General features: G+C 42.7%; 1 protein-coding gene across 3 annotated transcripts in view; it reads right to left on the minus strand.

Annotated features, from left to right (window-relative positions):
• brsk2b (BR serine/threonine kinase 2b) overlaps positions 1–20,527 on the minus strand; it is a 189,996-nt gene continuing 169,469 nt past the window's right edge. For 2 of the 3 annotated variants that reach the window (XM_072671700.1, XM_072671699.1), the window contains exons 16-19: positions 18,478–18,601; positions 14,190–14,370; positions 12,336–12,425; positions 121–588 (exon numbers count right to left, since the gene is read on the minus strand). In XM_072671700.1, coding sequence (XP_072527801.1) covers positions 386–588; positions 12,336–12,425; positions 14,190–14,370; positions 18,478–18,601 — 598 coding nt within the window. In that variant the 3' untranslated portion in view covers positions 121–385. The other variant, XM_072671701.1, reaches the window with a different exon arrangement.

Genomic DNA, 20,527 nt, shown 5'->3' on the forward strand with positions numbered 1-20,527 from the left:
GTGCGTCAGCGTTGAGGAGCGTCCTTCTGTAGCTTGTACTTGCTGTGTAATGTGCCTTCCGTCGACATACTGTACACCAAGCGGTTGGCCTCTAACACGATTTCTGGATTATCCCTGGTAGCAGAAATGAGCGAAAGCCGTCACAGAAGCACAAGAGATGCAAAAAAAGGAAAGGAAAAACAGCAACAGAGAAATACAAATGTGTGTGTGTGTGTGTGTGTACAGAAAGCAACGGGAATGTCTGTGTGTGCCTGGTGGGTGTGAGGGATGGGCTCGTGGTGTAATTCCAGGGTAGAAAAGTTTGTCAAGTGTCTTCTACGGTTGAACCAGAGCTGACTCGACTGAGCCAAAAGCTTATTATATGTATTCGGATCAGGCCATCTACTTAAGGTTGCTCCTGTGTCCCAACTGATGGTGCCACCTTGGCTTTGTCTTTGCCCGACGGGCATTTGGAGGTATTAGAGTCGGACTCGTGTTTCTTGCTGTTGGCACCGTGCTTGGGCGTGCCCGCGGCGTGGGACACCTGCCCGTTCTTCTCGTCTGAAAAGAGCTGTTTAATTACGTCAAAGAAGCTACTCAATGGGCTGCCTGGGTACACACGGGGAAGAGAAGAACCAGAGAGAGAGAGAGAGAGAGAGAGAGAACAAACAAATGAACAATGAGGATCACAAGGAGGACACAGGATGAGAATGAGGAGACAAGATAAATGAGAGACGCTGAGCCACACCACAGGAGAACAAACACTTGGACGCCTCACATGGACACGGCCTCGCTGCTGATTGGGCCTCGGCTAGTGGTAGGGATGTCAAGGGTCCTGTCTGAAAGCTTTATGCTGGAGAGATGTGAAGAACCTACAGAACAACTTGATCAGAGCACTGGTGTTATCGACCATGGGGTTGTGGGGGTTTAATACCCAGGTCTACTGAGCTGCGACTGCTGGCCCCTTGAGCAAAGCCCTTAACTCTTTCTGCGCCAGAGGTGGTGTGGCAAGGCAGGCCGTGGCTTTCTACACTGGGATTTGTGAAGAGAAGGATTCCACTGTACTGTATTTTAAGCAGAGTGACGATCAAGATACTTAACATGAACTTTCTGTGAGTTATCTTTTAGAGGCCTTAAGCGTTTCCCAACCAGGCACTACCACTGTGAACAATTCTGACTCCGCAAGTTTCCCTAGAATGACACATTTCACATTAGATTAATCTGAATAATTGAACCACACGTCCTAACTCTCTCTTTTTACCTTCTCCGAGTAAATGGCCACCCAGCCCGACCTGTTGGAAGATTGCCCGCTGTGGTCCCCTCTACCTGCGTCAGACCAGCTGCCACCTACCAATCCGACCATCAGGCCCCCCACCCACCGCCACCCATACCAGACCGGCGGCACACCCTCCTACCACTGCTACCTGTTTAATGACCATGTTAAAACCTAAAGGGACTCTTAACTATCTGCCACTATTAATATCACCACTATTAACTATCTGTTTTATCTGGTTTGGTCATTTCTATCAATCATTTATAAATAGTTCTGATCAGAGGAGAACGAGTCGGGTCCCCCTTGTGAGTCTTGGTTCCTCCCACCTCCTCCGCCTGGTTTTTCCTTGCCACTGTCGACGTTGGCTGCTGACTGGGGGTCTCGGATCCTTCATGTCTTCTTACTTTATTTCCTTTTTGTCTCTGTCTTTTATTAATTACTAATTATGTAAAGCTGCTTTGTGACGACAACAGTTGTAAAAAGCGATATACTAATAAATTTGACTTGACTTGACTATTATAAACACCTAAAAATGATCATGAAAATGTAGCTCATTCAGAGTTCACACAACCTAAATCTTATGCAAACTGGGTTGCCAATACTAGCCTATATCTGCTGTGTATGAAAATACATAGTCACTGTCATGCATACATTATAATATTAATAATATAATATATATATAATATATATTAACATAATATTTTTTCAGTTTTTTTTACTTTTTGACATAATATGAATCTGGCAGTTGTTCTTTACATTACGTCCAAATTTCATGATGAATGCACCAATAGAAATGCTCTAAAATGACTTGGAATAAGATCCTTTTCTATTGACTTCTATTGAAAGCTGTGAAGGTTTTTTCCTTCTCCTGTAAAGTTGGCATTTTGGAAAAACAAGGATTTTGCGTGACAGTGGCGACATATTGAAAGAAGACTCAAATCAAATAAGGGCTCTGAGAAATCACTTGCTTGGGACCTCGCAAGCAAGCAGCCAACAGAGAAGACAGCTACAGCTACATTCTCACGCAAAACAGCAGCAAGAAAGTCCAGAAGGCGCAGTGTGAGTAGCGTGGCTCTGTGGCTTGGCGGTCTCTATTTGATCTTGTCTGGGTGAAATGGAAGTAGATGGGATTGCTGGCTAACATCTTTTGACACAGCATTTATTACACAGTGCTCTCAGAACAGTCGTCCGCATTACTTGGCTGTGAGTAGGAATGATTAAAGTGAGGGTGCGTTCAGGATCATGCGAATCACTGCACTTCTATGAACTGATTACAGCATTTTAATGACTGTTTTTACACTGCGCTAGTGAGCTTAACTCTCCTCATAAGAAACGCAATTGTCCACAAACACAACTCGAAAATAAAGGCAAAAAACGGCTGCGGGGGGAAAAATTAATTGAATCATTTAGAGTCATACTTCAGTTCATTAAGCCCATGCAGGGAAAGCATTTAAAAGGCAGAATGAAGCGCTTTAGATCCTGAATGCCCCGAGGGTCTTATGTAGCACCGGGTGGACACACACACACACACACACACACACATTCACACACACATTCACACGCACATTCGCGCACATTGCTCACGCAGGCAGACACAGACATGCACACAGAATTTTCCCTTATTTTCAAACATCGGTGAAGAGCAGTATAACCCCGAAGCAGTGGCTACTGCAGAGCACTGCTTAGTTGTGGTCAGCACCACTGGTGGAAACAGTAGTAAGAAGAGTTAATGTTACTGTTAAGAATTTACTTATTAAAGCAGCATTATGGAGAATTGGTCGTTTGTTTGCTCCTGGGCTCCCCCTATAGTCGGGAAATGCAATGTTAAACTTCAAGAGACCTTCAAGAAGCATATACATGCATTTCTGGACAAGCTGAGAGATACAGACGCAGCATCTGAAGGTAAAGAAGCATGTGGACTGAGGCGGTAGAGTAATAATACAGGATTTTACACAAATATGACCACGCAGTTCTTACGAGAATTGTCCTGCCTGCTTTACCAGAGTTACATAGTGCAGTTTCTGGTGTGTTGAGCCTGGATTAGCTATGATAGCGGTATTAGTCCTCCATGTGGAGCATCAACATGATTCGAAGCTGCTGTTTTAAGGTGAAATGCTACCTAATGCTGCTTTAAAGCATCAGTATGTAGCATTTAATAAAAAAAAGAACATGCTTCACACTACTGACTAAAACAGAGAAAATAGTGTCTCCGTCATTTCCTTTACTGACCAAAATGCTGCTTCTGTACTATGGAACTTTGGGGGAGCTGCATGAGGCCCCTCACCAGAACTGCTTAACGCTGCGTAACCCAAGTCATATTTGTGTAAATTCCAGTAATTTTACCACACACTGTATTACTGAAAACTCTCATGTTGTTTATGCACGTTCTGTATCATTCAGCTTGTCAACAAATGCATGTGTATAGATGTTTATACAACTGCAGAATACAACTACTGCAGAACACTCTGCACCTGTAGGGGGAGCCCAAGAGCACAAAATGGCAATTCTCGCATAATGCTGCTTTAAGTACCTTTAATTAAGTAAATATTTTCTTTTACATTAAGAAGGCCTAATTCACCTGTCTCCTCCGACCTCATTAACAGTCAATTCGCACCAGCGATTGTAAAGGATAGCATTTGCTTCCTTTGAAGAATGTGAAGCTCCACCATATCTTTTCAAACCGCTCATGTTGTCTGGCACTGTGTTGACGGTGAGGCCAACACTTAGACAGTTATGCCGCTCAGGAGGCCTGAATGACTTTTTAGTCATTTTAAACAGCTTAGCTTACATAAAGTACAGGAAACAGAACTATATTAGCACTGTAATACATGCTGTTCTAAGCTGGGTTGTGAAGAGTGGAGTGTTTAGCTAGTAATGATTATTAAAAATGAAATTAAGTAATCTGAGTACATTACAATTTTGAGGGGGGCGGGGGTGTGGACAAGTAGGCCTCCTGTAATGTAATATAATGTAATATACAAGTAGTTGTAATTCGGAAGACAAGCGTCCAGGCTTTTTTCTGTCCTGGCACCAAAGTGGTGGAACGAGCTGCCCCTGGGTGTCCGAACGGCCGAGTCGCTCGCTGTCTTCAAACGCAAACTGAAGACCCACCTCTTCAGAGAGTACCTGGACGAATAGTTCTATGGTCGCCTTATTGTATTGTGTTTAGCAATGTCTAAGCTTGGAGGTATCTTTTGTATTATTAGTCTATTCTAACTAGCTAAGGCTTTTCTGGGTAAATAGCAAAGCACTTTGTAAGTCGCTCTGGATAAGAGCGTCTGCTAAATGCCGTAAATGTAAATGTAAATGTAAATTCAATACTTTCCACTACTGTAAACACTCCTTGCTGACCAACAGGACAATAAGAAGTGACCAATAAGACTTGCAGCTGGACTGGAAGGTTGTTGAGGAAGTGGATGGAACCGTTCCCAGAGATTTTATCAGGTGCTGTTTAATCATGAGAGACTGGTGATATGTGTGCACTCATCTCTCTCTCTCGCACGCTCTCTCTCTCTCTCACTCGCTCCCTTTTGAACGTTTTAAAAGTCTACTCTTAGAGGATATATTCGAGCGAACGCTAGAGAAGATTGCCTCAATTGTAGCACTTGTCTCAGAGCCTCGAAGTCAGTTTTTTTGCTGCGTCTGATTCTCCACTGCAGGCTCCGCGCTCAGCAGAGTGCTCTTGGAAATTTGCTCTAGAGGGAAACGACGTGACAGCTGTGGCAGTGCTGTGACATAAAGCAAGCAGAAGCTGAGAGGCCAACAGCCAGCCAACATTTCCACTCCATTTTTCCTCTTCCGAATGCTCAGGTTCACCGGCATCTACCACCTCACTGTCACCACAAACGCTGGAGGACTGGAGGTTCGCGGTTCAGGCTTCAAATTAGTGCTAGACTGTGTTCATTCAGATGCTATTCAATTTTACTCCATTTGGGATTTTCTTAAATGCTAAATAATAAACTGTAATGACCTATTTACAGTCATTTACATTATTTTCACACTGTCTGCATTAAGATTTATTAGCATTCAGCTTTCTCAGTCATTTGTGCATCTGTCTGGACACTGTAACAGTTTTACTTTCAGCTGCTTGTTCTTAATCAATACTGTTAAAACCAGTCATCAGTGCTGAAACTAGAGCTGCAATAAAAGGAGAATTTAGTCAAATTTACAACATAATTTCAGCCTAATTTTATTACTGAGAAGTAAACAAAGTCGTGTGGAGTGTTTTTAAGAAAAATGCCTCATTTAAAGAAAATGCAGGAAGAATGAAATGCCTGTTTACAGTGTTAATATTAGGAGTCAGACATTAGAATCTCAAGTCTCCAATGCAAAGCCAGCATTTCCATTTACCTTAACAACCAATAGAACCAGTCTATGTGGCATCAAGGTGGAAAATCCATACTTTATTTTTTGGAAATGATTCATTTTCTGGATGTTCTTAACATTAACACTCTGTTGACCAAACGCAGCCTTTAAAGGCCACAATATACTGGTATTTAACTGTGGCGGTTAAATACAGCGTATGCATATATATATATAATCTATCAGCCCCTGTCTGAGCTATGATATCATTTTTAATATATATATATATATACAGAGTCAGTGTACAGTGTTTGTTTTAACCCTACAGAAATCACACAGTGCTCTAACTGAGCTGAACATCAGGTGAGCTTAGGTCTTACTGAGGTAGCAGTAAGAAAATACTGTAACTGTCATTTAGGTGATTTCACATAGTGTGGAAGACAAACTGTGTAACCAAGTGTATTAATATTAATGAGCTGCAGTTTGGGGCTGTGGTCTCCGACCCTTCTCCTGAAAAGCTACCTTGAAGGCTTCAAATTAGTGCTAGACTGTGTTCATTCAGATGCTAAATAATAAACTGTAATGACCTATTTCCAGCCATTTACATTATTTTCACATTGTCTGCATTGAGATTTATTAGCATTCAGCTTTCTCAGTCATTTGTGCATCTGTCTGGACACTCTTAACAGCTGCTTGTTCTTCAGCAATACTGTTTAAACCAGTCAAGTATATGAAGTATATTGTGTCCTTAAGGTTGTGGTCTCCTACCCTTCTCCTGAAGAGCTACCTTGAAGTCTTGAAGACTTAGGGATCCAACCCTAGTCCACCTCACCTGATCCAACTAGTTACTACCTTCAGAGGTTCCTGATTGGTTGAACGGGGTGTGGTAAATTTGGGTTGGAGCTGAAATCTGTAGGAAGGCAGTTCTCCAGAAGGAGGGTTGGAGAAACACTGGTCTATGGCATTGAGCAAGCTATCCTTTGTGCCTTAAAACTTTCTATGTGAAGTGGGATTCTGCCTCACAGCATTGTTCCAAAATCAGGCAGAAAGCCTTCTTCTCTGGACAGTAGAGACAGTTACTCCAACAAAAGATGTCCTTGATATCAGAAGAAGCAATGAATAAGTTGTCCCAATACTTTTGTCCAAATAACGTTTGTTCTAATCAGCTGCAGCTGATGTGACAGTACTGAACAGCTGGTTTACTTAATAAGCTTAATAAGCGTCTCCTTGCTTCTTTGAGTACTACGGTGAAAAGTCCCAGCTGACCGACATGATAGAAAGCACATCTCAGCGCGAGCTTCTGCAGTTAGTTAACAGCTGAATCAGAGGCGAATGTATTGTAACTCCACGCTGAAGATGAAGTACGAGGTCTGATTAAAACGTAAACAGTCTGTTTAAGGACGGATCCCTGAAAGTTTCTATTTTGACTGGCTGACTCAGACTAACACCTGCTCAGCGCAGCATAAAGCAGAATGACGCAAGAATTAAAGTAAGCTAGAAAAACACCATAAAGAATGCATGAGGGCCGATCTGTCCTGCTGCTCCTCGGGATAGGAGACGTTAAACTTTTATGAACAGCCTTACCCGAGCAGGAGGAGAGCGTGCGCACTTACACACATGTACACACACACACACACACACACACACTAGTGCACAAACACTCGCACATAAAGTGTCCTAAAGGATGGGATCAGCATTCTGTGCACTGGTGTTATGAATGAAATAAAACTGTGGTAGTTTCATCATTAAGTAGAGAAACGTCTTACCACCCTTGGAATGTTTGCCTGTCAGAACAATGATGAGGAAGACTTAGACTTAGACTTAGACCCAGTTAAGTAAGCTATGAACAACAATTACTTCAGATATACAGTACTGTACAGCAGTCTCAGGCCTACACAATGAAAGCTACGCTAGCAGCCATGATGTTTAACAGCTGTTTGGATGGATCTGAGGGATCCTATCTAGTCATTTCTGGTGGAGAACCACAAAACAATCTGTCAACAAGGCAATGCAAGCCCTCATCTCATGGTTGAGATGGCTTTGAAGGCTATTTCTCTTTATTTTTGGAGAAGGACCACACAACAAAAATGACTTGCTCTGATAACAAGACAATATGAGACCCCAGACCATGGGACTATGGATGGCTTTGAAGGATCTATCTGTTTATTTTTGGCTAAGAACCACAAAAAATATGAATTGATCTGCTAATGGGGCAATGCAAGACCCCACACTGCTGTTCGGAAGAGTTTGAAAGGTCTACAATAAATGGACAAAAGTATTGGGACACCTGCTCCTTCAATGCGTCCTCTGAAATCAAGGGTTTTAAAAAATAGTTTATCCCACTTTTGTTGAGGTAACTGTCTCTACTGTCCAGGAAAGGCTTTCTACTAGTTTCTGGAGCAATGCCAAAAGTTTTGGGTGCATTGGAGCATCCCAAAAGTATTAGATGGAGCATCATTTCGTTTCAGAGGGGGCCTTGTGCCCATCTAGCCCTGGGCTGGCATTGGGCAGCATGGTGCGAACAGGTTCATGTCGGCTGCTTGTCTGCTGCAGAGAGTCCTATTCTACTGGCAATACTTCTCTGCAGGGACTGGACAAGCTGTGTGTGTGCATTTGCACATCTGTGTAAGCAAAGGGTACAACATAATTTAGCTGGATGCATGATCCATGGGGTCTACAGACCCCACAGTGCTGTTTGGATGGGTTCTATCTCTTCTCTTGAAGGATCTGTCTCTTCTACAGTGATTGAGAACCTGACATGTCTCACATTTAGAAAAGTATCCAAAGCAGAAGCATTCTCACTAGTGGTCTCAGACCCCCAGCTCTCAGCGCTTACACATAACAGGATGTTCCTGACTGGCCTATTAGACCCCTGTACAGTACTGTAGTTTCTACATGAACATAGGTTCTCCAGTGGTGACAGTGGTGGTTGTTTTTTCGGTGTGTGTGTGTGTGTGTATAATCCCGCACTGTCCGTGTCCTGAGTGCACTTCATGCTGCTGTGGTGCGTGTCTGTGCCGTCCTGCTCAGCTGTAACCAGTGTAACTCACATGCCATTCATCCATCACATCATCTGCACATCTGCGGTCAGAGGAAGCCACATGGGAGCAGGTGAAGTGCAAGGGGTCAAGCCAGTGACGGGGAGGGACTGACAGAGTGAGGGGCGAGGTGAGGTGACTTTGTGCTCCTGATAACATCTCCCTCTTTCATTTCGTCATTGATCAGACGTTGGCATCTCCACTGTGGTACATCTAAATTTGAACGTGATGGTTCGTCCAAATATCACATTTACACAAGTTTCCCCTCACGCACTGGATTAGAAGAGTATATCCACCAACTGGCATTGTGCAAACTGCCTACCCGCATCATTACTTGTGCTCATGTGGTTTCAGACACTGCTGGAGATGGTACACTGGTATCAAAGGGACACTGTGTGCTACAGTAACTGATTACAGAGCGGTTTTTGAGTAAACTCTACTTAGCTTTACTCAAAAGTTCTCCTAACTCCTATTTCTGACTTCTGCATCTCAGTTTTACGCAGTTTCACATTTGTGTCCAAGAACTGTGTTTTTACGTAGTGCAATTTCACAGCTCTAGACCGGCCCTACAGTCTAACTGCTGCTCATCAAGCCTGAGGAGATCATACTCATCTAATCTAATCCCAGCAAGGACTCAGAGCTCCATTGTCAAAAGCTTCCCAGATTGGGGACATCACATGATGGGGAGGAGTTCTACACTGCAGACTGCAGAATCCTGCTTAAAACGTTTAGTCTGTAGCTCCTCCCCCCTTTTTCTTTGCCGTTTATTCCCATCTGCAGCGTAGAACTCCTCCCTAACATGTGATGTCCCCAATCTGGGAAGCTTTTGACAATGGAGCTCTGAGGCCTTGCTGGGATTAGATTAGATGAGTATGATCTCCTCAAGCTTGATGAGCAGCAGTTAGACCGTAGGGCCGGTCTAGAGCTGTGAAATTACACCAGGTAAAAACACAGTTCTTGAACACAAACCGGGTTTCACAGCTCTAGCGTGGTGCAACTGTCTAACTGCATGCTTGCTCAGAGACTCAAGAGATCATAAGGTCCAAGCCCATCAACACCACAGTTCAGGGGAACCCTCCATGTTCATGGGTCTGAGAATAGGAAGGCCTTCCCCCATGTGATGGGGGTGGGGTTAACTTGGAGATGGGTTTCAGCTGCAGCTCATTTACTGATGTTTTTGAGGTTCAGCTCAATACGTACTGTCGACCAAACTGAGATGCAGAAGTCAAAAATGTGAGTTAGGAGAACTTTTAACTAAACTAAGTTGAGTGAACTTATAAAATGCTCTGTAATCAGATATTGTATCTTTTTTGGTTGGCCTGGCTCTACAGATTAAAAAGGTCTTCATCATTATTAATGTAAATATGAGACATAAACAAAGTCAAGGAAACAAAGTCAGGTTTGGTGTGAAATTCTTCCACAGAGAGAAATGTAGTGACAGTGATGGTGATAGGAGTTTTCTTCAGAAATATTGTAAAATAATGTCAGGCATAGTATCTGTGACCTTTTCAAATAATAACTTAAAGTGATATAGCTTTGAGAGTCTTCAAAGTTCTCAGACGTCTGCTTCCATTCACCACCAGTATGATCTCTGAACTATGAATAGTAGCAGTGAATCCGTCTAGAACAGAATATTTTTTAACATCGAACCAGAGTGAAAGACATTGGTTCTATTTCAATGATTTAAGCATGAAGATATTTTTTTTAAATTAAATTAATGCTGTAATTATTGACATGAATTATTTTAAATAGTTGATATTAAAAAGGCAGTAAGTTTTTAAATACTGTATTACATTTAATTTCACACCAAACCATTCGGAAATGGAATTGTTTATGTCTTAATAATTTAATAATTAAATAATGTGTAATACATATATTACATAATATATATATATATATATATATATATATATATATATATATATATATATTTTTTTTTATTTATTTATTATTTTTTTTTTTAAGCATATCAGTTTTTAAAGAACTTGGTTTTAGAACAAAGTATTTCACACCAAATCACTTTAAATGATGATGTTTACATCTTAATGATTTAATTATTTATTAAAGTTATTATGAAAAACACTTTTGAAGTCATGCTTTAATTAAGAAAAAAAAAGCTCATTTTAAAGTGTATTAGTTTTTAAAGTAGAAATATTGTTTTGGTATCATCTCATACAAAAAGTAGCAGAACTTATCAATATTGAAAAAGAAAAAGTGGTCTCGCATCGTCTTCATGCAGTTATCCATTCAAGAGAAGTACAGACAAAATCAAGGCTTAAAAATACAGGCTGCTGTTTCAGCTGTTGTTTTAGCATTTTGTCCGTTTTTTTATAGATTACAGAGTGAAACCACAAAAGTAAGGTTATTTAAGAGTATTTCACAACCTGCAGTTTGCAGTTTTTAACAGTTTGCACAATGCTAACTAGTAGCTATAGGCTTCCATTACAGCGGCATTAGCACTGTAGTTCCATTAGGAAACTAAAGGATCAGGTCTGTGTGTGGGAACCCTGAATTTTCATCCAAACCATCAGTTTAAAGCCATATCTTCATTGGTCCACTTCCTAAATTTTATGTCTAGCTGTCGATCTAATTGGGCTTTTATTAGTAAAACACCCCTTTTTTCATTTAGCCCAAGACTAGGTTTTCTCCACTTCCAAGAAAGCACCACCTTATTTTCCTAACCTAGCAAACAGAACTCAGCACTCAAGGGCACTCCGTTCCCCCGTTTATACACCATGATTACATAAAAGGGGTCTTTAATTATAGTCCATCAATCATGAGGGTCACCTCTTTTGTTGTTCAGAACCTGACAGCTGCTGAACTCCGTGAGAAAACTGCCTGATGCTGCATCTCTCCCTGTGTGTTTCCCTGTGTGACCAGCAGAGGGAGCTGTTATCAGGCACTTTGGCACAAGCACAAGCACAGCCGTGTGATGAGACAGACAGAGGTGTAGAACAAAAGGGAATTCCTCTCTTTTTTTTTTTTTCTTTATATGCTGTTCTTCATCCCCGAGTGGACCCCTGGAGCGTAGCCCATCAATATAGCCCACCAGAACTATATTTTGCGCTCAGAGGAGTTTGTATGTATGTACAGCAACTTTCATTACCCGGACACAGGGTGATCTGTCACTTTAACTGAACTTCAATCGAATTGTTGAGTTCTGTGCATCCCAGAGTGTGTGCAAGTGAGAGAGAGAGAGAGAGAGAGAGAGAAAGAGAGAGAGAGGTGGAAAGAGACTGTGTTTGCAAGTGCAGTTCAGTGCAGTGCTCTTAGCGCCGGTCAAACATGTGCTTCCAGTGTCTCTGTATTAGAAATGATTTCAAATGAGCTGAAGAGTGACGCCAGCAGCAGTGTGTGTGCGTGTGTGTGTGTGTGAGAGAGAGAGAGTTAACATCTGTGTAATTAGCTCAAATATTTGCTGCCGTTCTCCCCCTGAAGAGGCTCTAATAGAAACATCTCGCTGAATAAACATTTGAAACTACCTCCAATACATCAAACACCACAAACACTGGAAACACTGATCTGACCTTGGTCAGTGTGTGTGTGTGTATGCGCATACGTGTGTGCTGCGTTCAGAAGTGCTGGACCACGGTGGGCTGGGCGCCATGCATGTGGAAGATGCTGTGTCGGAAAGCAGGAGAGAGAGAGAGAGAGAGAGAGAGAGAGAGAGAGAGAGAGAGAGAGAGAGAGAGAGAGGTAAAGTGAAAGCAGTGGCGGTGTGTGTTGACGGAGGGATTGCTCACCAGACAGCTGCTGAACGGCGGGCTGCTCGTGTGTACTTAACAACTGAGCCTGGATCGTCTCCACCACTCGTTTGAAGCGTCGGCTGGGACCTGCCAAAACACACACACACACGCACACACACACACACACACACACACACAAGCACGTCCGTTTGAGAGCTATTTAACAGCTACTTGTTATAGAGGCGTGACTGGGACTGGTGGAGCTCTGCAGTTGTGAGGGGTGCTGGGTTTACTCTCATCAGCAGCAGAAACACAAACAGCCTCATAAACAGTAATGGGATCACGGTCAGTTTTATGGTGCGTTGGCCGGCGGCTTACGTTCTGATGCACACATTAGGTTTCGGAGTGTGTGTATGTTTGTGTGTGTGTATGTGTGTGTGTGGTGTGTGTGTTCAGGGGGTAAAGAGAAATAAGAGAGCAAGAGAGATAAAAGGGGTAGGAGAGAAAGAAAGGCAGAGCATGAGAGAGCTAGAAAATGAGAGACAGAGGAAAGGAAGAGAGAAGGAGAAAGAGAACAGAGAGAGAGAGAGAGAGAGAGAGAGGGAGGCCGAGTGAAAAAGAGAGAGGGGGAGGGGTAAAAAAAGAGATGGAGCGAGAGAAAGAGAAAAGGAGAAAGTAAGAGAGAGAGAGAGAGAGAGAGAGAGAGAGAGAGAGAGAAAGACAGAGAGAGATTAGTGAGAGAGTGAGGGAGGCAAAGTGTGAGAGAGAGAGAGAGAGAGAGAGAGAGGGAGAGTCAGGGAGGAAAAGAGAGAGAGGGGGGGGCGTGAGAGAGTGAGGGAGACAAAGTAAGAGAGAGAGTGAGAGAGAGAGAGAAAACAGAGCGAGACAAGAGAGAAATAGGGAAAAGCGAGAGAAAAGGAGAAAGTGAGAGAGAGAGTAAGGCAGTGAAAGAGGAGAGAGAGAGAGAAAGAGAGAGAGAGAAAGAGAGGGAGAAAGGTGTGTGGGTGTGAGAGAGATAGTAAGGGAGAGAAGGAGAGAGAGAATAGAAGGTAGAGAGAGAGAGTGAGTGAGATAAGGAGAGGGGGAGAGAGAGATAGAAAGAGAGAAGGAGAAGTTAGAGTTAGAGAGAAAGAGGGAGAGGGAGAGAGAGAGAGAAAGATTGGGAAAAAGAGAGATAGCGCAAAAGACACAGGCAGGGAGAATGAGCAAAGAAAAAAGTGTGTGGGTGAGAGAGAGAGAGAGAGAAAGAGAAGGAGCGAGAGAGATAGAGAATGAGAGAGCAAGAGAGAGAAAGAGAGAGATAGAAAGAGAGAGAATGAGAAGAGAGAGAGAGAGGGTGGCAAAGTGGGGGAAAGGGAAAAAGCAAAAGAGAGCATGGGGAGCAAAGAAAAAAGTGTGTGGGTGAGAGAGAGAAATAGTGAGGGAGAGAAGAAGAAAGAGCGGGAGAGAAAGAGTGAGGACGAGAGACATAGAAAGAAAGAGAGAGAGAGAGAGAGAGAGAGAGGGGTGGGAGGGAGGTGTCCTTTGAAACACAGCAGGTTAAAAATGAGAAATTATCACCAGGAGGCAAAAGAGCCTCGTTCTCAAATGCAGCTCAGAGCAGTGCGACTATTTTAAGCCTCCATGCAAGCTGAGGGAGGAGGGAGGAAGGAGGAGGCGACAAGCAGAAACAGGAAAAGGGGGAGAGAGTGTGAGAGAGAGAGAGAGAGAGAGAGAGAGAGAGAGAGAGAGAGAGAGAGAAAGCAAAAAATCTCTCGTCCCAGTAAAGAGGCAAAGTTCAACACCATTAACCATCACAGGCCCATCCATTACTCTCCGCAACCCCTCCCCCAGCCCCTCCCCCAGCCCCTCAAATTGGTTGGATAGCAAACGATGACATCACAATGGGTTTCTTGCCGTCGGCATGGTTACCTGAGAGCAGGGTGAAGGTGACAGAGTAGATGCCGTTCTCCTTGGTGGCCGATGTGCTCTCCGTGTAGGTGATGTCCACCTGGAACTTGACCGGTTTCTGGAAGACGGTGGGGCCGGCGGTGGACTTGTACTCGGCCCGGAAACTCGTCTGGGACATCACACTGTGACTGAGGCTGGGGATCTGAAATGGAGAGCGAGAGACAGAGAGAGACAGAGTGAGAGAGGAGGACAGGCGAGAGTTTCATTAACCCTTTAAGGCACAAAAAAGATCAGTCAAGTTCTGCCTGTTTAATCAACTCTTCTTTAATATCTGGATTTCACGACGCTGCCGTGTTTAATTAGATATTTAAAGAACAGGATCTAACAAAGCTGAAAAAACTCTGCTGATTCAGATCGATAATAAGCTCCGAGGGGGGGCAGGGTTCACGCTGTGCTCGATTTTGCACACCAAGGCACTTTTTTCTAATTGTTTTCAGTAGAAGAGCCACGCTTTGCTTCCTATCTTCCGCGCTGCCCACTTCCAAGTTTTATGCGCCTTATGCAGCTCTGGGAGTGGAAAAAGCCCAGCTCCCAGGAGCCAAGCAGACCTCTTCATGAGGCAGGGTGGACCTTCAGTGACTACAGTAACCATATCCCAGTGTGACACTGTGATAACGCACTGTGGAGGACAGGCACTGTATTCATTAAGATACAGGAGGCAGCCGAACCAGCACAAGTCTACAGATCACTCCGGCATAGCAGTTGCTATGGTATCCCAGGGGGCTGCTATAGCCTTTCTAAATATTTGCTAGAAGGGTGCTATCGTGTTGCAAGGTGGTTGCTATGGTATGCCAAGTGGTTGCTATGGTGTTGCTGCCTTTTTGTAGAACAAAAGGGAGGTTGTTTTTCCTATTATATGCTGTTTATTCCCGAGTGTACCCCCAAAGGTAAAGGTGCACGTATTTGTCACTGTACAGCAAAATGTGTCCTCCGCATTTAACCCATCTGGTAGTAAACACACACACACACAGCGGTGGGCAGCCAACTCCAGCGCCCGGGGAGCAGAGAGGGTAAAGGGCCTTGCTCAAGGGCCCAACAGGGGCCCAACAGGGGCCCAACAAGGGCAGCTTGCCGAGCCCGGGAATCGAACTCACAACCCTGTTATCGACAGCCCCAGCCACCACTGCCCCTTAAAGTGTAGCCCATCAATATAATATATGATAATATAATATAATATAATATAATATAATATAATATAATATAATAATATTACAGGATATATGATTCCACTCAACAATCCAGTCAACACTTGCATTGCTAGGTGGTCGCTATGGTCGTGCTAGGTGGTACTGCAATGGTGTTGTTGCTCTCTAGATAGGTGCTATGATGTTCCATGGTAATGACTAGGTGGTTGCCATGGCATCCCAGGTGATTGCTATGGCGTTGCTGCTTGTTAGATTGGTGCTATAGTGTTGAAGTGATTGCTATGCTATTTCAGGGGTTGCTAGGCAGCTGCTATGGTACCCCAGGTGTTGCTATGACGTCTAAGGTGGTTGCTATGGTGATACTAGTGCCTTTGTATCATTGTAATGTAATAAGGGAGCACAGCTTTTGCATCCTATTCATTCCTGTGGAAATAAATTCAGTAGAAATCCACTTTGCAAAGTGCAACCATGACACAGGCGGTGTGGAGCTTATTTTATACAGTGATAGGAAACCAAAGCTACACACACACACACACACACACACCTTGACCACTTTATTGTATCACCAACAATACGTTAAGTAAGGGTTAATATTCATGGTAGCCATCTGTGATACAAGTGATTCATTTCAGGGCCCACCAGAACAACCCCCAAAGCAAACTCCAAAATCATGATGACATTGAATACATGTTTATTGCATAGCATTTCCCATATATAGGCTATTAACCCTCCCACCCCACCCCCAACCCTAAGGCTATGTGGGTCCACATATCAGTTGCTCACTCTCACAGCTACATAACACACATATTATTACATATGCTGAATAATTTAGATGCCGTAGTCACTGAATAATAAGTATTAAGATAAACGAACAGAATTAATAAGGTTGAGGGGGTTAACTCGATTCGGCAAACATCTGATATATTATTATGTGAGCTTCTCATTTACAATAACACTTGGTGTAAGGCCATTTACAAAGGAAACACACTATATGGACAAAAGTATTGGGACACTTGCTCATTTATTCTTTCTTCCATAATCAAGGGTATTAAAAATAGTCTATCCTGCTTTTGTTGGAGTAACTGTCTCTACTGTCCAAAGAAGAAGGCTTTCTACTAGATTGTGGAGGAGGAAGCACTGCTGTGAGGATTTGATTGCATTTAGGGACAAGTGTGTTAGTGAGGTCAGGATGTTGGATGATCACCACCCCACCTCATGTACTCAAGTACTGGATGAAGCTCCACTATCCATCATTGCAGAGGACAGTTCTTCCACTGCTCCACAGCTCAATGCTGGGGGGCTTTATACCCCTCTACTATCCCACGCCTGGCATTAGGCAGCATGGTGCCAATAAGATCATGTTGATCTGCTCCAGAGAGTCCTATTCTATTGGTAGTACCTCTTTGTGGTACCTTTACTTTTTTTAAAGAGTGTGTGTGTGTGTTTGCCTGGGCTGCTAAACTGCCAACACATCCTCCCTCAAGGACACAGAGGATTAACCACAGAATGGGGAATTGGGAAATACACAGTGCAACACCCCTAATTCACACTAGCCACGCAGTCACACACCACACCTGTTTAATTCTAACACTTCAGACATCTGCGTGTGATCCCACTAAGCTTCTATCAAACAGACAGGGTGTAACCTTGACTTTCAGAAGAATGATAGAATACTAAGACTAGGGTGACTATACTGCGGTTTTCTACTGCGGAGGGACATGGGCGCCCCTCATAGTTAGGTTGTTGTGGTCGAGGGCTTTAAGAAGGAAGGTGTGTGTGTGAAAACCCCTAAAACCATGCGTTCAGTTCAACTCATGAGTCTCCCAAGTAAAATGATATTATTTTAGTTAATTACTGTTAATTAATAACTACTATTTTAATTATTTAGGGTGGAATAAGTACATTGTTTATTTATTTATTGTTGTTTATTTGTTTAATAAGAAAATAAATACATTTATTGTGCCACTTTGTAAATAAACAAATAAAACAATAAAAGCAATAAAATGTTTGTTTTTATTTATTTATTTATTTATTTACAGGGTGGAAACATACAACTGATTTGTTCATTTATTCATTCATGTAATATTTAATAAATAAATAAATGGATGTTACCATCCTGTAAATAAATAACACAACATATGTATTTATTTACTCTTTTTTTTATATAAATGTATGTTTTTTCCACCCTGTTTCAGAACATTTTATTATATTATAAAAAAAATTAAATCAGCATCTTCAGTCTTTCTTACAGGCTAAAACTGAGTATGTGATTGCTTGGATAACTGATTTGAAGCTAAGTGCATTGGGACCTATCAGAGCACATGTTCCACTTGGTTCCACCGAGACGAAACCACAGGACTTTTATCTAGAACTGATTTGTGTTTATTTACTCTGGTCATTTTAGACTGTAGTGAATCTCCTGCTCTCTCTCTCTCTCTCTCTCTCTCTCTCTCTCTCTCTCTCTCTCTCTCTTTCTCTCTCTCTCTCTCTCTCTCTCTCTCTCTCTCTCTCTCTCTCTCTCTCTCTCTCTCTCTCTCTGGGAAGCAGTTTGACCACAAGTTGCATGTAGTTGCATGTAGATGTGTGTGGTGAGAAGGCGGGGCTTAAAGCAATGTGTTTCAAGCTGTACAAATCAACATAATGTAGAAGGAAATACTGATGTAAAATCAATGTGAAATCTTAGAAATTCCAACCCAACACACTTCTTACAGCCCAAAAAGAGGACATGTCAGTGAAAAAGAGGACGTATGAACACATATAAGCAATGCTGCATTCCATGTACCTCAGATGTCCGAGCTGGGAATGAAGTCGCAGCGTTAGACTTTGGAATTCACTACAACTGGTTTGACAATCCAGTGTTTTGTTGCAAATCTAACCAAAATATGTCCCATGTTTTATGTCCCAGTTTAGCACTATTAGTGAAACCAGTTTATGCTTCCGAACACCATGGAGACACGTCCACAGATAGAAACTGGACTGATTAAATGAGACGAATAGACAGAAGTGCTGATGAACTGTATAATATTACTGCTTTTATTATTGTGACCCTGGTCAGTTCTACACAAGGCAACCACGGCGCTGCAGCACACACCGCCGGATCTTACCGAGAGAAAGGCGTGGACGATATCCGCTTTGATGGAGCTCAGCGGTTTGTCCTGGATCACCACGAAGATCTGCTCCTCCTTCTCCAAATTGATGAAATTGCCAAACCAGGACTTTTTGGCAAGTCTGGGAAAGAAAAAAGCAAGACCGAAGAGCAGTGAGGAATGTAAGATAACGACTGTAAGATAACAGTCCACAGTGCCTCTAGTACAGATACAGAAATATGCAATCAGTTACAGTTACAGTAAAAGCGCTGTGTATTCACAGTACGACGCACTGTGTCCTGTAAAAGCTCTGACTTCTACAAGCTACAAAAGGCAAAGCTGTCAGAGCTGTAAGTGGCAGAATTTGCACCCATCAAAAAGACAAGGCAGAGGATACGGCCCTGGGGAAATAACATTACAGAGAAATCATAACAAAGAAAGTGCTCCCCTGACAGGTCTCGTCTGTGGTAAATACGGCACTTCACGCAAACACTGTGTCTGACATTTACACACAACTCTGCTAAAGACAGAAGATCTTTCTCACTCGCACTGTAAAACACACACCACTGTAACTCTCACTGTAACAAAGTAAAGGCAGCTAGCTGTGGGCTTACAACTGAACTGAATGAGAATGAGAACGACAGTGGATTGTTTTTGTTCTTTAAAGTGGCTCTGAGCACCACGGATAACAGCTACACTATTCCCAAGTAATACCCAGATTCCTTCCAATGCTGGAAATGGTGCATTTAAAGACAGGGAACCAATTCAGCAGACAATTGTTCTGGTTAACTTGATATAACTGAACGATTTGTGCGAATGACCACATTGTGATTATATCAAATCTGCAATAAGTAACTACACTTACCTAAATAAGAGAATAACCACCCTTGGCTTAGATAACACTAGTGAGAGCATGTTAACTAGTCCACAGTGGGGCTTAGAGCAGTCCAGCGGTCCATAAGGTCATAGTGAACTGGTGACACATGAAGTCCCATAATGACCCATAAAATCATTGTATTTACCACAGACCTGCCAGGGGATCGCTGGTTTGAATCTTGGGTCATGCTGCCTGCCATCAGCAGCCGGAGCCTAAGAGAGCACAATGGGCTTTGCTCTCTCTGGGTGGGTAGATGTCTCTCTTTCCCATCTTACTTTAGTGTGATGCTGGCTGGCATAGACGTCTGATAATCAGTTGGTTGAAGGCAAGTGTCAGACTCCAGCTAGTGATACAGAGCAATGTGCCTTCCACTGTGGACCAGTTAACTTCTATAATAAACACCTTCTGTCACCTAATACAGTCCACGCCATGAAGTCTCACCAGCGTCATCCAAAATAGGGTGGATTATTACCCTTTTAGGTAAGTGGTCATAATATTCTGATGACTGTGTATAGTTATATATTGCAGTGTGTATATACCACGCAACACAGTATTGCTGAAGGACACAGCAGCAGCCAAACTCTCATTATTAACTATGTCAAAAATATAGCTTTCCATTCTAGGGTCCCTTTTTATTTTCATAATAATGTCCTAAAGGTTATAGCTATATTTTTGGCAAAGTTAAATAATGAGAGTTTGGTAAATAAAATGTTCCTCCTTCAAAAGAAAAAACACATAAATAAAACAGAGCTGTAAAACAGGTCAGATCCAAAACCTCAGAACTGTTATGTCACAGTCCTGACCTAATTTATTTACGCCCACAACATTTACATACACCCAGCCCCCTAAGTGGCTAGAGGCTAAATGCAACGGCTACGGAGAACATGGAAGCACTAACTAAAAAGGTCTACATGCTAATGCTAGCCGACTGGGGCGTAACACCGCTTGGTAGATCCAGCCAGCATAACAGCCCAAGGCACCATGTCACAGCTCACGAAAGCCAAAGCAACTCTGTGGCTAAAAGGCTAAAAGCTAACCTTACAGATGGGAAGGATGCTGTCATAAGCATCAGGAAACAAAAGTATCTGATGTAAAAAATGAGACACTTGTGAGCACATGTGAAAGCAATGTCCTTATCTAACTAAAACACCCTAATTATCGACTGCACATCCCCTTAATTTGCAGCCAATG

This window comes from Salminus brasiliensis, chromosome 25 (genome assembly GCF_030463535.1).
Source record: "Salminus brasiliensis chromosome 25, fSalBra1.hap2, whole genome shotgun sequence".
In the NCBI taxonomy this organism is placed as follows: domain Eukaryota; kingdom Metazoa; phylum Chordata; class Actinopteri; order Characiformes; family Bryconidae; genus Salminus; species Salminus brasiliensis.